Here is a 17,800-nt window from a genome sequence, read left to right on the forward strand (position 1 = left end):
GTGTGCATTACACAGGGAAGCCAGAAGAGGATGTAGGATGCTGGAAACTGGAGTTACAGGTGGTTGTGAGCTGTCATAGGGTGCTGGGAATCCAGCCTGGGTCCTTTGGAAGAGCCGCTGGTGCTCCTAACTGCTGAGCTGTCTTCAAGCCCCACTGCATTTTCTCAATGCTGAAATTTTCATTCTAAAGTTGTTGTTGGATGTTCTCCATTTTGGGGGTTTTGTGTGTGTGTGTGTGCTGAACTGCTTTACATCTGAGTACATGCCTGGCCTCATGCACTCTCTCTTCTCTTCACAACCGCACCAATGTACACGTAGACAAAGAACTGTTTACCCTGTATTAATTCTTGGGGGAGGGAGGATTCTAGAAACAGGCTGATGAGATGGGTAAGTGAGTAAAGGTGCTTGCTGAGCAAGCCTCATGACCTGAGTTCAATTCCAGGAGCCTACCTAAGAGTAAGCTGAAAGGACAGACCCTGCCACATTGTCCTCGCCCTCCATGCACGCACTGTGGCATTTTGTGCAAGCTCACTCACACATGCACGTGTACACACTAAAGTGATTGTTTCAAATCTAAGAACGCATTTCATGAGACTTTCTTAAAGAATGTATAATATGTTGTTACTTTAGTAGTACTAAAGATATTACTATTTTCCATAAAGTATTTTCTTGTAGGTGTTTTAAAGCATAGCAGGCTTTGGGTATATCATTTGTCACTGTGCTGGTTTTTCATATATAAAGTATATGAATACTCTTGCAGACTGAAGCAGAAGACGTGGATGGTAGCTCGTTATCACGACAGCATGGTTCTGGCTCACTGCTGCCTGTTTCATCTGAGTATGTATTTATTACTGTCTGTTGTTTGTTCTGGAAAACTGAACTTTGATTGAGGGATAATGACGTGTTTCTCATGGACACATCCACATGATTCTTGTACTCACACAGACCTGAGTGCTAGTCTAGTTGTGATGAAAAACCCTGATGAAAGCAAAGGGTTTATTTTGTCCCACAGTTAGAGTGGGGAAGTCAAGGCAGCAGGAACTTGAGCAGGTGGTCATGTTCCATAGTTGTCAGCAAGAGGAGAGCAATGAGTGCCTGTGTTTAGCTCCCTTTCTCTTTTTATCAATCCAGCAGCCAGCCCAGGGAATGGTGCCACCCACAGTAGGCGGTTCTTACCACCTCAACTAACCTAATCGACGTTATCCAGAAGCAACCTAGCATAGATAATCTCTCACAGATATACATGGAGGCTTGTCTCCTGGGTGATTCTAGAGTCTGTCAAGTTGACCATCAGCACTAGTCATCATGTGTGCTCACTGTTCTGTTAGGGACATGTTATTGTTCCTCTTCTAGGCTTCATGAGTGAGCTCTTCTGTCTGGTGATCACAGATGGATCAGTCAGTGCTAGTGATTGCTGGTAGAAAGTAGTGAATTTCTTAGAGATAAAAAGCATAGTTTAGTGCCCAGCTTTACAAATGAAGCAAACAATTGGCTGTTTTTATATTCAAAACTGCTATAGAATAGTTCATCATAGTTTGACATTTTTAGTTGCAGTACCAATTTTTAAGCTTTTTTATATATATAAACTACAGTTATAGTTATAGGTAGATTCACCTGAAGTTTATACTAATTATTTCTTTTTTCTTGCTTTCTGAATAGGAAAGATATGATTCGCCAAATGATGATCAAAATATTTCGTTGCATTGAACCAGAACTGAACAACTTAATTGCATTAGGAGACAAAATTGATAGCTTTAACTCCCTCTACATGTTAGTCAAAATGAGTCATCATGTGTGGACTGCACAAAATGTGGATCCTGCTTCTTTTCTAAGTACTACATTGGGAAATGTCTTGGTGACTGTGAAGAGGAACTTTGACAAATGCATTGTAAGTTGTAAAAGTTAACTCAAGGACAAGTCACTATGCAGAATGGCTAATTATTTAATCTAGGGTCTAGTGTTCATGACCCCCAAAGCTATGAAGTAGGGAGTTGGCACCAGCCCATTTGAGCAGAGTAAGTTAGAGGGTTTGGAGAGACAAGTAGAATCTGCAGCACATACATAGGAACAGCTTCTGCCTCAGTGACCCACTGGGTTCCTGATGACTCAGTTTCCTGATCTGTGACCTGTGATTTAATGAAACAATTGAAAGGTATTTGGATTTATTATTATTTTTATATATTCTAGTAAAATATATTTATTTTAATTGATAGCTTAAATTATTGTAGTTCATTTTAATTAATAGGATGCAAAGTTTAATAATCATACTGCTGGGTGGGCATGGTGGCACATGCCTTTAGTCCCAGTATTCAAAGGCAGAGGCAGGTGGATACCTGCCTTGTCCCTGTCCTTCATGGCAGAATGATATACTGATTCTAGTTGGAATGCAGACTTGAATCTCAAAATCCTTGATTAAATCATCTTTGAAAGAAGTTTCATTCTTCTCCTTGCTTTTGTTTTCAGAATACAGTACAGTGTAGAATGTTTCTATCAGGAGAGCTGGTGTTCTCCGCTCACCCTGTTGCAGTTCTAAGCAGCATCTGTGGTGCCTTCCTTGGGCACTGCGTGGGCATTTGGTCATTGCGTGTGCATTTGGTCACCTGTGCTTTCTAAGTTGCTTGACTTTTCTCCCCTTGCTTTCTGCCTAACTTTAGAGTAACCAAATAAGGCAAATGGAAGAAGTAAAGATCTCAAAGAAAAGTAAAGTAGGAATTCTTCCATTTGTTGCTGAATTTGAAGAATTTGCTGGACTTGCAGAATCAATCTTCAAAAATGCTGAACGTCGTGGCGATCTGGACAAAGCCTACACCAAACTAATCAGAGGAGTGTTTGTTAATGGTGAATTTGTATGGTTTGTTCTAAAGAACGTTATGGTTCTTCTCTAGTTTCTGGGTAACTGATGCTGGGTGCAGATGAGCTCACTGTTTTTAGTGGTCTGTAGTCTGAAATTGAGCATCTATTAAATGTGAAAACTAAGCAGCATGGAAGCTGCTGACTCCCATCACGAGCCATTCGTGTACCAAGCTCCACAAGCTCCTGGCCTATTACTGTGCAGAATTGAAAGTCAGTTTTCAAATGTAGAAAATGACCGTGTTTCATTTGCATTTTAATAAGGGTCTTCTGGGTGCTGGGCAAGGATGTCTGTAGTGCTTACAAGTCAGTTCGCTGAAGCTTCATTTTTTTTTTTTTAATCTGTAACACAGGGAGATTAGCTGTGTGCTGGCCTGTATGAAAGCCCACTCAGGGACATTTTTGGATGTGTTATTTAATTTGAAATTGTCTAATAACTTACACTCAATGATTTCAAAAGCAAAAATTGAACAGGAAGTTGAATCATGTCATATTGCATATAACACTTTTGTGAAAGGAAAGGGAGAGGGGCATGGAAAAATTTGTAAGTAGAAACATTAAATGTTACAAATAATCTTTCCCTTGATTTAAAAGCATTTTCTAGTTTTTGTGAGTGCATATGAGCATATTTTATTTTAGAATCAGATAAAACAAACAAAATGTGTATGGTTTTGTAAGTGACATTCTTTAGTGTACTTTTCCCTACACTGGAAGCTGCTTAACTCCATAATCCTGTTATCTTTCCTTATCCAGTAATATAGATTTCTGTCTCATTTTTTTCTGTTGCTTTGATAAATTACTCTGATAAAAAAGCAACTTAAGAAAGATTAATTCACGTCACAGTTGAAGGTCCAATGCAAAGCTGGAAGCAGCTGGTCACATACACCCACAGTCAGAAGAAGGTAGCAGTGAGTGCATGCATGTTAGTGTTTGTTTTCTGTGGCTTACACAGTCCAAGATCCCCTTCCTAGGGAATGGCACCACCTACAATGGGCAGGTCTTCCCACCTCAGTTAATGTAACCAAGATAATCACCCACAGCATGCCCCAAGGCCCATCGCTCACATCATTCTAGGTTCTGCCAAGCTGACTGTACTAACCATTATAATAACTACAATTATTTTAGTGACCACGTGGTCTTCTATTTAGTACTGTTTACTTACTGAATATGCCTTTAGTATGTTTTAGTTTGTTTCCAGCTGGAAATGAAATTGGTGGTTCAAAGGTTTATGTGTATATCAAGGTTTTGCCAAATTATGGTGCCGAGAACCAGTGTAGTTCTCTGAGCATTTGGTGACAATTTCCATTGCTCTGCATGCTCTGCAATTGCTAGGTGTTACTCCCTGTTGTCAGTCTCTATCCCTTGCCCGACCAGTCGGCTGGCTCTAAATGATCTAGTTTCATTGTACTTTGTGATTTTGCTCTTGGTATCCTTGTAGGGCTTTTCAAATTTTGTGTCACCTTTTTTTTTTCAACTCTTGTGTTGAAGTCATTCTTTAGAAGGCCATGCTATCACAAACCTTTATTTTTAGCTAGATATATTTTTGTTGATGCTTATGATCCTGTTACTGCTTTTTATATTTAAGTAATTGATCATTTTAGAATCTAGCCATGATGTTGATCATCCAGCTGCCCTAACATACCAGCTATAATTCATAATTCCTCCACTGATTTGAAAAGTCACCTTTAGTCCATACTGCATTTCCAGGTGTGCAGGGTATTGTCTAAAGAAGACTGTCTGGGGGGCTCTGAAGACCGTGCAGTGCAGAGTAGTGTATACTCCTGAACGGTTTGACTCATGTCAGAAGGTGTTCTTTGTTTTTCTGCTTCGATTTTAGTGGAGAAAGTAGCACATGAAAGCCAGAAGACCCCCAGGGATGTCGTTATGATGGAAAACTTCCACCATATTTTTGCAACTCTGTCTCGTTTGAAAATCTCATGTCTAGAAGCTGAGAAAAAAGAAGCCAAGCAGAAGTACACTGATCACCTTCAGTCTTACGTCATTTACTCTTTAGGACAGCCTCTTGAAAAACTAAACGTAAATATATTTTCATTTGGTCTTTTCCTGCTTTTGAATCCAATAACATACAGATGTTCTGTGTACTGGCACAGAAGGAGGATGAAGGACTTAGTTGTTGAAGCTGCCAGTGTGCCAGACATTAATAGATGTTCTATGTATGTAGTTTCTTCTAATTCTTATAAACAGTGATGCACCCAGGTGTGGAAGCCACTCTGCCTGGATTATAATCCTCACTGCCTGGAAAGCTGAAACAAGAGGATTGTGTGTGTGTTCAGTGCCTGCATGGACAACTTAGCAGAGCTCTTTCAAAGTAAATAGTACATAAATTGAACAGTGATATGAGCTAAGATACTGTTATCCCATTTTACAAATTCAGAAACAAAATCAACTTGAGGGTGAAACTTGACTGAGCTTTTCCCATCGTTTTCTTCATGAATGGCCAACTTTTACATAGTTCAGGGGACGATTTCAGAAACTTTGTCAAGATCAAAGAAAAGGGCCAGGCGTGGTGGCACATACCTTTAATCCACCACTTGGGAGGCAGAGGCAGGTGGATTCAAGGCCAGCCTGGGCTACAGAGCAAGTGCTAGAATAGCCAGGGCTACTCAGAGAAACCTTGGCTTGGGAAAAGAAAGAAAGAAAGGAAGAGAGGAAGAAAGAGAAGGAGGAAGGGAAGGAAGAGAGGAGGGAAGGGAAGAAAGGAAGAGAAGAAGGAAAGGAAGAGAGGAAGAAAAGGAAAGAAGAGAGGAAGGAAGGGAGGGAAGGAAGAGAGGAGGGAAGAGAGGAAGGAGTAAAGAAAGGAAGAGAGGAAGGAAGGGAGGAAGAGAGGAAGGAAGGAAGGGAAAGGAGAGGATGAAAGGAAGGAAAGAAAGAGGAAGGAAGAAAGGAAGAGAAGAAGGAAGGAAGGGACTGGGGTGAAGATTCAGGGGTAAAGTGTTTGCTGAGTTTCTAATGTCCTCGTAAAAGCATGCTGTAACCCCAGCTCAGGCACATGGAGACAGGCAAATCCCAAGTCCTCACTGGCCAACAAATGTAGCCTAAACAGTGAGTTCCAGGCTCTGTGCGAGATCTTGCTTCAAAAAATAAGGTAGAGAAGCAATTGAGGAAGACATCCTGGCCTCAACACCCACCCACATACATCACACACAAGATTAAAATTATATATATTGTATGTTGCCGTTCTTTTCTTTCCTGACTTGAGTCATTTCCCAGAGCAAATGATAAATAATAAAATCAAGAAGTGGTTGTTTTACCAGGTATAATGGTTCGTGTTTGTAATTCCATCCCAACTTGCAGGAAGCTAAAAGAGAGAGACAGAGAAAAACCCCGAGTCTATAAACATATTCAATGGAAAATGCAGCATATGAGATTGTAGTTTTATACACTCACATTAAAGAAATAGAAGGAAATCCAGAGTGTCAACAACAGTAACTCCTGAGTAGTATGGTAATAGATGATTGTTATTTTAGCTTCTGTGCAATTACATCCTTTTAAACCTGGTTTTTAAAAGGTTCAGGTGATAATATAAAAAGCTCTTAACCATTACTGGTTCTCATTTCCTTGAAGCATTTCTTTGAAGGCGTTGAAGCCCGAGTAGCCCAGGGCATACGGGAGGAGGAAGTGAGCTACCAGCTTGCGTTCAACAAGCAAGAGCTTCGCAAAGTTATTAAAGAATATCCTGGCAAGGAGGTGAAGAAGGGCCTTGATAACCTCTACAAGAAGGTTGACAAGCATTTATGTGAAGAGGAGAACTTACTGCAGGTATGCACATCCCCTGCCTTCAGACCCGGGCTTCTCTCCACACGTGCTACACGTGCTCCATTTTTAGTGCCTAGAAGAGTTCCATAGCCGAGTGTGGGGGTGCACACCTGCAGTCCCAGCACTTGGGACACTGAGGCACAAGGACCAAGAGATCAAGGTCATCCTAGGCTCCATGGTGAGCTTAAGGCCGACCTGAGCTACATCCTGCCTGAAAAGAGGGAAACAAAAGTAGAAGACAGGAAAGACAGGGTGGTGATTGTAAGGAAGACAGGAGTCCTTGTGTAATTCTTTCTGTTTTAATGTGGTGTTTTTTGAAGGTTAGGCATTGCTTCTCTGTTTGACTGGGGGTTTGTCTCATTGTTTTGGATTGCAGGTGACTGTAAATGCAGTATTGCTTACTATGGTGCAGGGGCTCTGAGTCGGGATGGAGCTAGAAATGGATCTGTAATCCAGATCCAGATGAGGCTGTGCAATGTGGGGCACGTTACTTGACTGCTGAGCTTCAAATCTCCTTATCCCAAAACTGATGCCTCTCTTGTGGGCACTGCTGTGTTATAGATAAGAGGAGTGAGTGCTTGAGAGATGAAGTAACATGGCAACAAGCCTCGTTCAAGTGCAGTGGGGCCAGATTTGAACAAACTGAAGCTACATGCTTTATAAACTATGCCAAAGGACCCAGAGATGGAGATTAACTCTAGCTTCAGCATCATAGGAATGGCCACCCACTTCCCAGAGGAAAACAGCATGCTCATGAGTGGCAAGTGTGGTGCTCAGTGGAGGAAACAGCACAGCTAAGGGATGACAAGCAAAAGGTGTAGTAAAGATGGGAGGTGGTGACTGGTCTGTCATCGACAGGAATGGAGGGTTTAGGAGGCTCACAAGAGAAACCCCAGAAGAGTACATTCCCTCGGTTGACATGCTGGGATCTGATCATAGTTCCACCCTCACCTGGTCCTCGGGAGACTTCAGTTACATAATGCTGACACAGAGTGAACCTCGATGAATTTAAGCCCTTATATCATTGTGTGTCTGGAATTCTGTCTTGAGATTACCCGCATGTCCAACTCCATGATGAGGTGGTTAATCCCATAGTTGTAGGTAGTTAGCTTGGATCATCCTGGCTATCCCCAGTATCAAGCAATAGTTATGCCATCAATTTTAAATAAAGAAGAAGTGTATCTTTGTCTGAAATGGAACTAAAGTGTTAAATATTGCACTTCCTGAATGATGGTCTTCGTTCCACACATAATTGTGCAAAGCTGCATCTGTGTGGATATTAAGAGTTTATGAGATAACAGCTAAAACATGATGGGTGCTTGCTCATGGCAGACCTAGCCTAAGTACTCTGCTTTATTCCCTGGGTTAACTTAGGAGGAAAGAGTGCTATTACCCACACCTTGTTTACAGATACCAACTTGAGGCCCGCAGGGCCAATGGCATATAGTTGAGGTCACGAATCTTTTTTTTTTTTTTCGAGACAGGGTTTCTCTGTGTAGCTTTGCGCCTTTCCTGGAACTCGCTTTGGAGACCAGGCTGGCCTCGAACTCACAGAGATCCGCCTGGCTCTGCCTCCCGAGTGCTGGGATTAAAGTCGTGCGCCACCACCGCCCGGCTGGTCACGAATCTTTTTAAGTAGAAGGACTGAGGGTGCTGTCTTCAGAATGCATGTTCTTAACTGCCATGCTGTACCAGATTCTTAGATTCTCTCTGTAATCTGTTCTCCATGTGTGATACTGTAATCATTCCCCTCACAGTTCTCTGGCCTTCCCTTTCTGTTCACGATAGGTGGTGTGGCACTCCATGCAGGATGAGTTTATCCGCCAGTACAAGCACTTCGAGGGCTTGATAGCGCGCTGCTATCCTGGGTCCGGAGTTACGATGGAGTTCACTATTCAGGACATTCTGGATTATTGCTCCAGCATTGCACAGTCCCACTAACTGAGCCTCATGAAAGAGAGAAAAGAAACGAACATACACTGTCAGTACACCAACACTACAGAAACCAGTGAAGCATTTGAGAAGCCGGACTCAAACCTTCGTGTGTTACTAAATGTCAGATAACTGCGTGGTACTCTGCTCCGGGTACTTAGGTGCAGAGCAGCAGCCTGGGGGTCCGATTTCTTTGACCTCCAGGTGATGTACTTAAGCATTTATCTCATCATGAAATGCCTTCAGCACTTTTCAGTGACACGGAGGACATTTTCCTTAATTGCCAGCTTCCTGTGTTTGCGAGTGGCTATTGTGAGTGGAACGTTGGAGTAGGCCAGCACTCACTACTCACTGGTTGCTAACCAATCATGGAGAGCATGATACAGTATTGTTTGTCCCTTGTCTAACAAGTGTGCATATGGGTAAGGGGGCTGAGAAGGTGGTCTGTTACCAGCCTGGATTTTAAGGATTATGTGGCTCTGTATATTAAAAAACATTTTTTAAGTTGATATTTGGTAATAGTCTTTGGTTTTATATATCGTGCATATAAAAACAAACTTATAGAATCTGTGTATCAAAATTAATTGTGAGGCCTTATACCAAAGAACACTTAGAATTCTGACAATAAGAAAGTTAATAGAATAATAAGAAAAAAGTCATTTGTAATAGCTTCAGAGATGTTTTGTATTTAGGACTAACTATTGAAATGTATACTATGGGCTGAACAAGCTAAATGTCCATCAGCAGTAGAACAGATGAATATAACTATGTTCACTTTGTGGGACAGTGATATCAGAATGAAAATGTAGATAAATGCCAGGAAAATACTGTCAGGTGACAAAAGGCATCACCAGGAACATCTGTATGTGCTGGGATTCTTTTAATATAAAACTTGGAAAACAAATTAAGCCATTGTGGTTTGGGGTTCCAAGTGGAAAAGTAGGGGATAACTGCAAAATAATGAGCGCGAATCTGAGAGGGGCATGGAGGATTAAAAAGTCATGTGGTTACACATGCCTGTCATCCTAACACTTAAGAGGCTGAGACAGGAGGATTGCTGAAAGTTCATGGCCAGCCTGAGCTGCATAGCAAGTACCAGGCCAGCCAGGATTGGATAGCATACTCTCAAATAACTGGGTGGGGGGTGAGGGGGGTCCACATGGTAAGGTACATTGTATTGTGGTATCATTTACACACATGCACACACACACACACACACACACACACACACACACACACACACACACACACACGTATATCCACTTGTACCCTGTGGGTGTTCTGTCAGTTCAGTGTTTACCTTACATTTCTAAACTCAAATTCATTTGTGTGTATGTATACATACATACTTATTAATACAAAACGTGGACTTTTAAGGATTCAAAATTTAGAACAGAGAGATGCAGTGATTTGTTATTAGTTAGTAGAAATGAAGTTCCATACATCAAACAGAGTGAGTGCTGGACTTTCTTTCTCTACTGGTAGCAGATGATAGGATGGATGGATAGATAGATAGATAGATAGATAGATAGATAGATAGATAGATAGATAGATAGATAGATGATAGATAGATAGATAGATAGAGAGTGATATGTATTGATAAATATACATACTATAATACATCTAAAGACCAAGTATATCTAAACCATATTAATGAATGAAGGCTAATTTTAACTGGTTGTTTGGCTCTTCTCTAAGTAAAAGCTCCCATTCTCTGTTTTTCCAGACCTTATAGAACAATACTATTATTTACTGGAAAGAAGAAAGTAGAACTTTTAAGTATGTACCTAAAAAATCATGTGAGAATTCTTGTATGTGGATGAAAAATAGCTAACTGAGGACATTATTACATTATTATTTATTGCATTATTAATACATAATATCAGAGTGACATGAACAAAGTGAGATTATCTGTCCTTTGCCTTAGATCCTGGGTCCTAGTGCCTCTCAGAATTTAATGTCCTTGTGGAGCACCTAGCCAGCATGATGAACTGGGCTTTGCATAGTCCAGGTCTGCAGTTTGAATAATCTCTAAGCCATTCCAGTACTGCTGTCGTGCTGCCCACAGTCAGAGGTGCAAAGTGTCACAGAGCAGTCACATCCTTCCTCTGAACAAGTCAGGACTATGTGCCGTTTCTCCCTTGGGACAGCTGGCTTTTGTACCTGCAGTTTAAGCAAGGTCCCCTCGTTATTTTCAGTATACTTGTGCTAATAGTGCTCACTTACCTAAATTTCTGAGTGATATACTTCTAAGTGTTATTTGGGGCAATCCTCCTTTTTAAGAGAGGAGTCAGAAAATGAGGTGGGCAGAACAGGGCAGAGGGACACATGGAAGTAGGAGGTGCTAGAGGCAACAGACTTAACAGACAAGAAACAATACCAATCTGTGAGCAGTAGAGATGTTGGAGAAGGCAGCTCCAGACCATCTCAGCTGACATCCCTGCCCACCTGGACTTTGTACAATGTGGCATCTAGAAGGTGGGTCATTTCCTAATTGCCTAGAGGAAAAAGTAATGAGGAAGAAACTGGGAAATTGATGGGTTGTGCTCTATCTGCATTTTGTACTAGTCTCCATTTAATTCCCAACAGCTTTTACTGGTCTCTTTCATTTTCATTGCCCTGTTCTCATAAGTACCTGTTCTCATCCCTCATGATACTTGTCCTTTTGAGACATGTTGACTTGGGGTTTTTGCTGTTTACTTGTCTTCATGTTCATCACCAGCTTGGTATCGAGGGTCAAGGCTGCCCCACGGAATCATTATCTGTAGCACTTAACTGCTTATTAGGTCCTGAGTTTAAAAGTGAAAGGTAAACAGACACTCGTTCATGGGAGGGAAAAGCAGGAGTGTCCTTCATGGAGCCTGCAGTGATGATCACAGCCGCAATCTCCACTGAGGTTCCAGGTGGTGGGAGGCCCAGCCTGCCCTGCCTAAAATCCAGTGCTTAGTGTGCCACCTTCCTTTAAGTGTGCACACTGAACACTGTGGGTAGTGGCCCACTCGTGCTGGGAATCCTTGTAAGGAAATTACCCTCAAGGACAAGAAAATGTGCCCTGCACGTAGTTCTTAACCTATACAGCAACCAATGGATTCTATGGCTGACTCAGGCTGACCTGCCCGTTAGAACCACCAGGGAGATTTGTGAAGCATTCAGTTCCATCTTCAGACAGTGTTTCACTGCCTGGGCTGTGGAGTACAAATTGGCATTTTTAAACATTTGCCCATGGTTTTTTTTTTTTTTTTTTTTTTTTTTGGTTTTTTGAGACAGGGTTTCTCTGTGTAGCTTTGCGCCTTTCCTGGAACTCACTCTGTAGTCCAGGCTGGCCTCGAACTCACAGAGATCCACCTGCCTCTGCCTCCCGAGTGCTGGGATTAAAGGCGTGCGCCACCACCGCCCGGCTTGCCTATGGTTTTAATATGTAGCAGATTGAGAGCCAATGGTTTGTGCCAATCGTGATGATTACATTTGTTGGGCATTTTTCTACCCCAGGCAGTGGAGAGGTCTGTTAGTGAGGACTGGGCAGTCCCAGACCCTGTCTCTAGAGGAATTTACAGAGGTATATGTAGAGAGCCCTTCTTCCAATGAGCACATATCTGAATTTTACAGGAGACATTATTCATTTGAGATCCTCCTTGAATTTGATTCATCCTAAGAACTAAGGTTCCTCTGCTGCCTCTTAGGCTCTCATATCTTTTAAATGATTCCTTGCCCCTTAGCCTCGTATTAGGTTCTGTAGCCAGTTCTGCTGTGTGAAAAGTTATATTTCCCTTCACTGGGAATCTCAAACTTGAGTTACTAGAAAGAGCTAAGCTGTCCTCCCATTTTTACCACATTGGTTCTTTCCAGGTCCAGGGGGAAATATTCATCCCAGTGCTACTCTCCACAAAGACTGGACACATGACTAATAATCAGGACAAGGCAAACTGTTCACTGCTCACCAGGGGCCTAATCTTGAGCAGAATGGCACTGGGTGGAAGGGATATATGTTGTGGTCATATATTGTGTACCCTAGTAGATTTGCCTGAAGATCAGAGAACAGAACAAGCCACTAGATTCAACATAGATGCCAGGCAGAGGTGGCACACACCTTTAATCCCAGTACTTAGGAGTCATGCACCCTTAGCACTCGGGGTCCGTCTGGATCTCTGTGAGTTCAAAGCCACCCTGGACTACTTGAGATTGACTCAGTCTAGGAGAGAAACAGAGCCAGGCTGTGGTGGCACACCCCTTTAATCACAGTACCTGGGAGTCACACGCCTTTAATCCCAGCACTAGGAAGGAAGTGATATGGCTGGGCGGAGAAAGGTATATTCGTCATGAGGAGACAGGAACTAAGGCTTTTTCAGCTGGAGCCCTTTCGGTTGAGGACCCACAGATATTCGTTGAGAGGATACATGGAGTTGCCAAGGTGGGCTGTGGCTTGTTCCTTTGTCTCTCTGATCTTTAGGCAGATTTTATTAGAGTACACGATACATCACTACAATACGTGGCATAAATCATTCCAGCAGTCAGACCAAAACAGAAATGTCATGATGAGAAACCCAAGAGTGGACGGGTTTCTATGCCTCCCACAGTCAGGCCCATCATTTCCCTTCGCGTTCCTGGACAGTTTCCCTGTCTGAGGTAGGAGGGAGTTGTGAATGCTCCAGTTAGATGAAGTTAGTTTCTGAACCTCCTGACCCAAGGACTCCAGGTGATGCAGGTGTAAAACACACATATGCACAAAAACAAACTGTGTGAGACAATACAAGATGACAACAAATGGATGGTAGACAATTGACAACACACGTTGTCAAAGCTCAGGATGAGATATCGAGCTTTCTCTGGGGTCTGATGAAGTCGAGGAAGATTTTATAAAGGAAATGAGTTGCTGTTCCCCATGTTGGGCGCATCTATAAAAGATCAATACAGTTTAGCACTGGACCAAGGGCTCAGGCTCTGACATCAAAAGGGAAGTGAGCTTAAAATAAGGCTTTTAGCAGGCCATCTGAGCTTGTCCAAATGAACAAATTAACTGCTTCATGTCTTAGTTTCCTTATACATGAAATGCAAGCAGTCATGCTTATTTTTACAAGTTCACAGCAAAAGTTAAATCAGCTATTTGTTAAAATCTCCATGGAAAAAGCCAATCGGCTTCACATACACATGACCTGAGTGTATGTCACCGCGATGAAAAAGTGACAGATGTGCATGTCCATCATTTTCAGGGGTTGATACAATAGACACTTTGCAAACTGTATTTTCATGCTGTTGCCTAGATTAAAATTATTTTTCTAATATATTCTACACTCAGTCATCTTATTATCAATTTGCAGAAATGAAGTGTATTTTAGGTCTATGGTATTAGTTGTAAATATTTTTCTAGCTTATTCTTGGTCATTTGGTATGGAATGTTTGACATGTAGAAGGCTTGCTCTTTGGTTGGCTTTTTAATTCATCAATATTTATCCAGTTTTTCATTCCCCCAGAGCCTCTACACTTACCTCTATCCCTTCTCAATCCAAAAAGTAAAGAAGGACTGATTCTTTGCACTAGCATTTGAAGTGTAAATGCTCCCATGTCTTTGTAGACATCAAATGAAATTGCTGTGTCACCAAGATGCTCCAGCCCTGTCTTCTCTAAAGGTGATCATTTCCTGAGAGTAATTTCCCGGTGTCTTCTGCTAGAGAACAGCTTCTCATAACAACTATTTATTTACACAGAGTAGATATCTTTTGTGGCCAGGTCACTGCAAATCTTCTGTCACTAAGCTCTCTAGATGGACTGGAACTGCCATGACCATGTTCCTTATCTGACAGTAATAAGTATGTTGCCAGCCAAACTACACTCTTTTGGCAACAGGAAAATTGAGTCTCTGATGCTTAAATAAAAGGACTTGAAGTAGCTGATAGTATTGACATTTTAGCATGATGTCTTGGTTAGAGTTTCTATTGCTGTGAAGAAACACCATGACCACAGCAACTCTTATAAAGGAAAACATTTAATTGGGGCTAGCTTACAGGTCTAGAGGTTTAGTCCATTATGGTCATGGCGGCAAGCATGGTAGCACACAGGCAGACATGGTGCTGGGGAGGTAGCTGAGAGTTCTACATCTGGATCTGCAGGCAATAGGAAGAGAGAGAGAGAGACAGTGGGATTGGCTTGAGCATCTGAAACCTCAGAGCCCACCCCCAGTGACACACTTCCTCCAACAAGGCCACACCTATTCCAATAAGGCTGCACCTTCTAATAGTGCCACTCCCTCTGGGCCTAAGGGAGGCATATTCATTCAAACCACCACACATGATTTCTGGGTGTTAAAGGGAAGCAACTAGGATGCTAGAAAGAATATCAGATTAAAGACCGAATCATTCAATTCAATTCATATTACTCTTCTGTTAGGTGCCAGCCACTTTGCTTGATTATGCCTACAGAGAAAGGCATATTAGTCTCTTTAGCTCATAAGGAGTTCATAGTCTGAGGGGAAGGGGACATACAGGAAAATCAGTGAGTATGCTGGCCACAACAGCACCCAAAGCCATATCACTTGTATATGCCCACCAGTCTCCCAGACATCTCTGCAAACCACTTTACACCAGAACCCACTTGTACCTTTGTTCCCACCCTGTTCCTGCACCAACACATGCTCATGTGGCTTCCTGGTTATTCCATTTGGGGGCTTCCATTTCTGAAGGGCAGCTCTTGACATTGGGTTAGATTCCTTCATGCCTTCACTCCGAGAGGCTGACCCTGTATGATTTCCATTCTTTTCTGTAGTCTTTGTCTTGCAGGCATTTTATCATGCTGTTAAGAGGACTATTGAACTCTTCTCCTAGGCAACATCATTTTTGTGCAACATTCACTGTTCAGCATTCATCCTTCCACAACCCAGATCAATTTTCCCCAATTAATTTCATTAAATGATTATCCAATTTAAAGGCTTAATGGTGTCCAATGATGTAGTGGATAAAAGTCAGACTCAGAAATCTCACATTTGGTGAGTCCTTATTGTGATGTGTGCCTCTCACCTTTCCCAAATGACACCAGATTGCTACGTTTATTACTGACAGAAATGTTTCTTCTTTATCTCTTCCTGGCCATGTCATCTTCTCTTCCCACTTTCCCAAATCTTTTCTCTTCATTAACACCTCTAAGTTCTAGTCACCTCAGGTTCCAAATGCAAGTCCCATCTGCTGGGGAACCCTGAAAAGTTCTTCTAGTCCCGAATGTCCTTCTGTTTCTGAATTCCTGTCATTCACCCTGTGCTGTCAATTGAGACTCAAACACATTTGGAAGGGGTGCATTAACAAAGTAGCACAAATTTCCTGGCTTAACCAACAGAAAGGTATCCTCTCACAGTCCGAAGCTCCAACTCTGAGGCCAAGGAGCCCAAAGAGCTAGGGGAAAATCTTTTTGTACACTGTAATGATGTGTCTCTGCCAAGGTACCTTCTGATTGGTTTAATAAAGAATTGAATGGCTGATAGCTGGGTAGGAGAGGATAGGCAGGATTTCTGGGGAGAGAGGAGGAGGAGATGAATCTAGGTGCTGGGAGATGCCAGCAAGACTGAACTAAGTCAGACATCAGAATGTAGATTAATAAAAGCAGGTTCATTTAAGCTATACAAGCTAATTGGGGACAACCCTAAGCTAAAGGTCAAGCTTTCACAATTAATAAGAAGTCTCTGTTTTGTTATTTGGGGGCTAGTGATCCAAAGATAGCCCAACAAGAAAGCTTGCTACACTGAAGTATTACTTCCTTTGTGATACCCATTTCTTGAAACCCCCAGGGCCCACCAAGGAGCTATTTTCCGATGCAAGCACATAAGGGTCCTTTTATTGTCAGGCTTGAACCTGAGCCACCACATGGCAGATGGAGGGAAATGTGGCAGTGGTGGTGGGCCCAGGGGTAGAGAGTTTTTATAGGGAAAAACTGCAAGCCAGGAATTACATGCTTTGGCATCTTGGGATTGGGTAGAAGGGATATGGGGCAAGGTGACTTTTTGAAACTATTGGTCTAGACTTTCAGCATGAAACGACATTTGAAACCATTGGGTTGGACGTTTGGCGGGGAACCATAATTGCTGAGCAGGATTATCTGGGCTGCTCAGCAGGATTATTTGGATATCCTCAAGGGCCATAAACCGCAGACAGAATGTCTGCAGGAGCATACTACCCTGTATCTGTTGTTTTAAAAAATGTAAGCGGCGCTGTTTACCGTTCGAGAAAGGTCACAAGACATGACAAAACTCAGTATCAGAGCTTTATTAGGAGGGTGAGGGGAGGGCAAAAGAACCAGGTCTGGGGAAGAAGCACATGGGGGTGGGGTGGGGGGACAGAGAGAAGAGAGGAGGCATCTGTGTCGGGCTTTTTAAGGATTCTCGTACACAAGCACAGGTGGGCTCATGGAGCTCCACCACTCATGTGCTGATTGTGTGACTGCGTTGCACACACTTTCACAATCATGCAGCACACAGATGACATAAGACACAAGACCCCTTGCTTAGCTCCTGAACTGCGAATGTGCGGTCATGCAGCTGGAGTGGCGGCAGAATCCCAACATATCTGTTCGAGTTGTCATGGCACATTCCTGAGGTCCTTCCTAGAACTGAGTACAGCAGGTGGTCTAAGATGGTGGCCCTTCCCTAAGATGGAGTCTGTGTTGCCTTCACACCTTCTGAGGACCACAAGGAACGATCTTTTCTGTGTCTCTCTCCTCGTGGCTCATTGTTTGCAGCAGTGATGATGTCATCCAGGGTTGTAGGAATGGATTCCTTTACACACACACACACACACACACACAGAGAGAGAGAGAGAGAGAGAGAGAGAGAGAGAGAGAGAGAGAGAGAGAGAGAGAGAGAGAGAGAGAGAGAGAGCTGTAAAGCACTTAGACAGGTTTCCCAGGCAGGAAGGGAATTTGGACCCAGAAGCCAGGGTTGGTCTTGACAAAGCCAAGATTTTTGTGTGTCTGAGGTGAGATAAGTTCACTTTGACTCTCAGAACTGGCTGGTTGGGCGACCACAGAGGGCTAGATAATCCAGACAGGAAAGCAGAGCTTGGTCCCCGACCACAGCAGTTCCCTTCCCCCTTTGTGGGAGATTGGAAAGTCCCACCCAACATTTCTCTCCAGTGGGAAAAAGCCCACCAAGTCGCTGTCTTGGGGAGGGAAAAGGTACGAGAAGTCTGTCTTAAGTGAAAGCTCACTAATCTACCTGCAGTCCCTCCTCCCTGTCGGCCTGCCTCCTGGGGTGAAGTATCCTGAC

General features: G+C 42.7%; 1 protein-coding gene across 7 annotated transcripts in view; it reads left to right on the forward strand.

Annotated features, from left to right (window-relative positions):
- Exoc1 (exocyst complex component 1) overlaps positions 1-9,068 on the forward strand; it is a 46,604-nt gene extending 37,536 nt beyond the window's left edge. For all 7 annotated transcript variants that reach the window (XM_052735209.1, XM_052735211.1, XM_052735210.1 and 4 more), the window contains 6 exons: positions 761-837; positions 1,660-1,888; positions 2,655-2,838; positions 4,688-4,887; positions 6,436-6,630; positions 8,416-9,068. In XM_052735209.1, coding sequence (XP_052591169.1) covers positions 761-837; positions 1,660-1,888; positions 2,655-2,838; positions 4,688-4,887; positions 6,436-6,630; positions 8,416-8,568 — 1,038 coding nt within the window. In that variant the 3' untranslated portion in view covers positions 8,569-9,068. The remainder of the gene's footprint in view (positions 1-760; positions 838-1,659; positions 1,889-2,654; positions 2,839-4,687; positions 4,888-6,435; positions 6,631-8,415) is intronic.
- Positions 9,069-17,800: the final 8,732 nt, after the last annotated feature.

The sequence above is a fragment of the Peromyscus californicus genome, unplaced genomic scaffold (genome assembly GCF_007827085.1).
Source record: "Peromyscus californicus insignis strain IS unplaced genomic scaffold, ASM782708v3 Scaffold_13__1_contigs__length_99412109, whole genome shotgun sequence".
NCBI classification, from domain to species: Eukaryota; Metazoa; Chordata; class Mammalia; order Rodentia; family Cricetidae; genus Peromyscus; species Peromyscus californicus.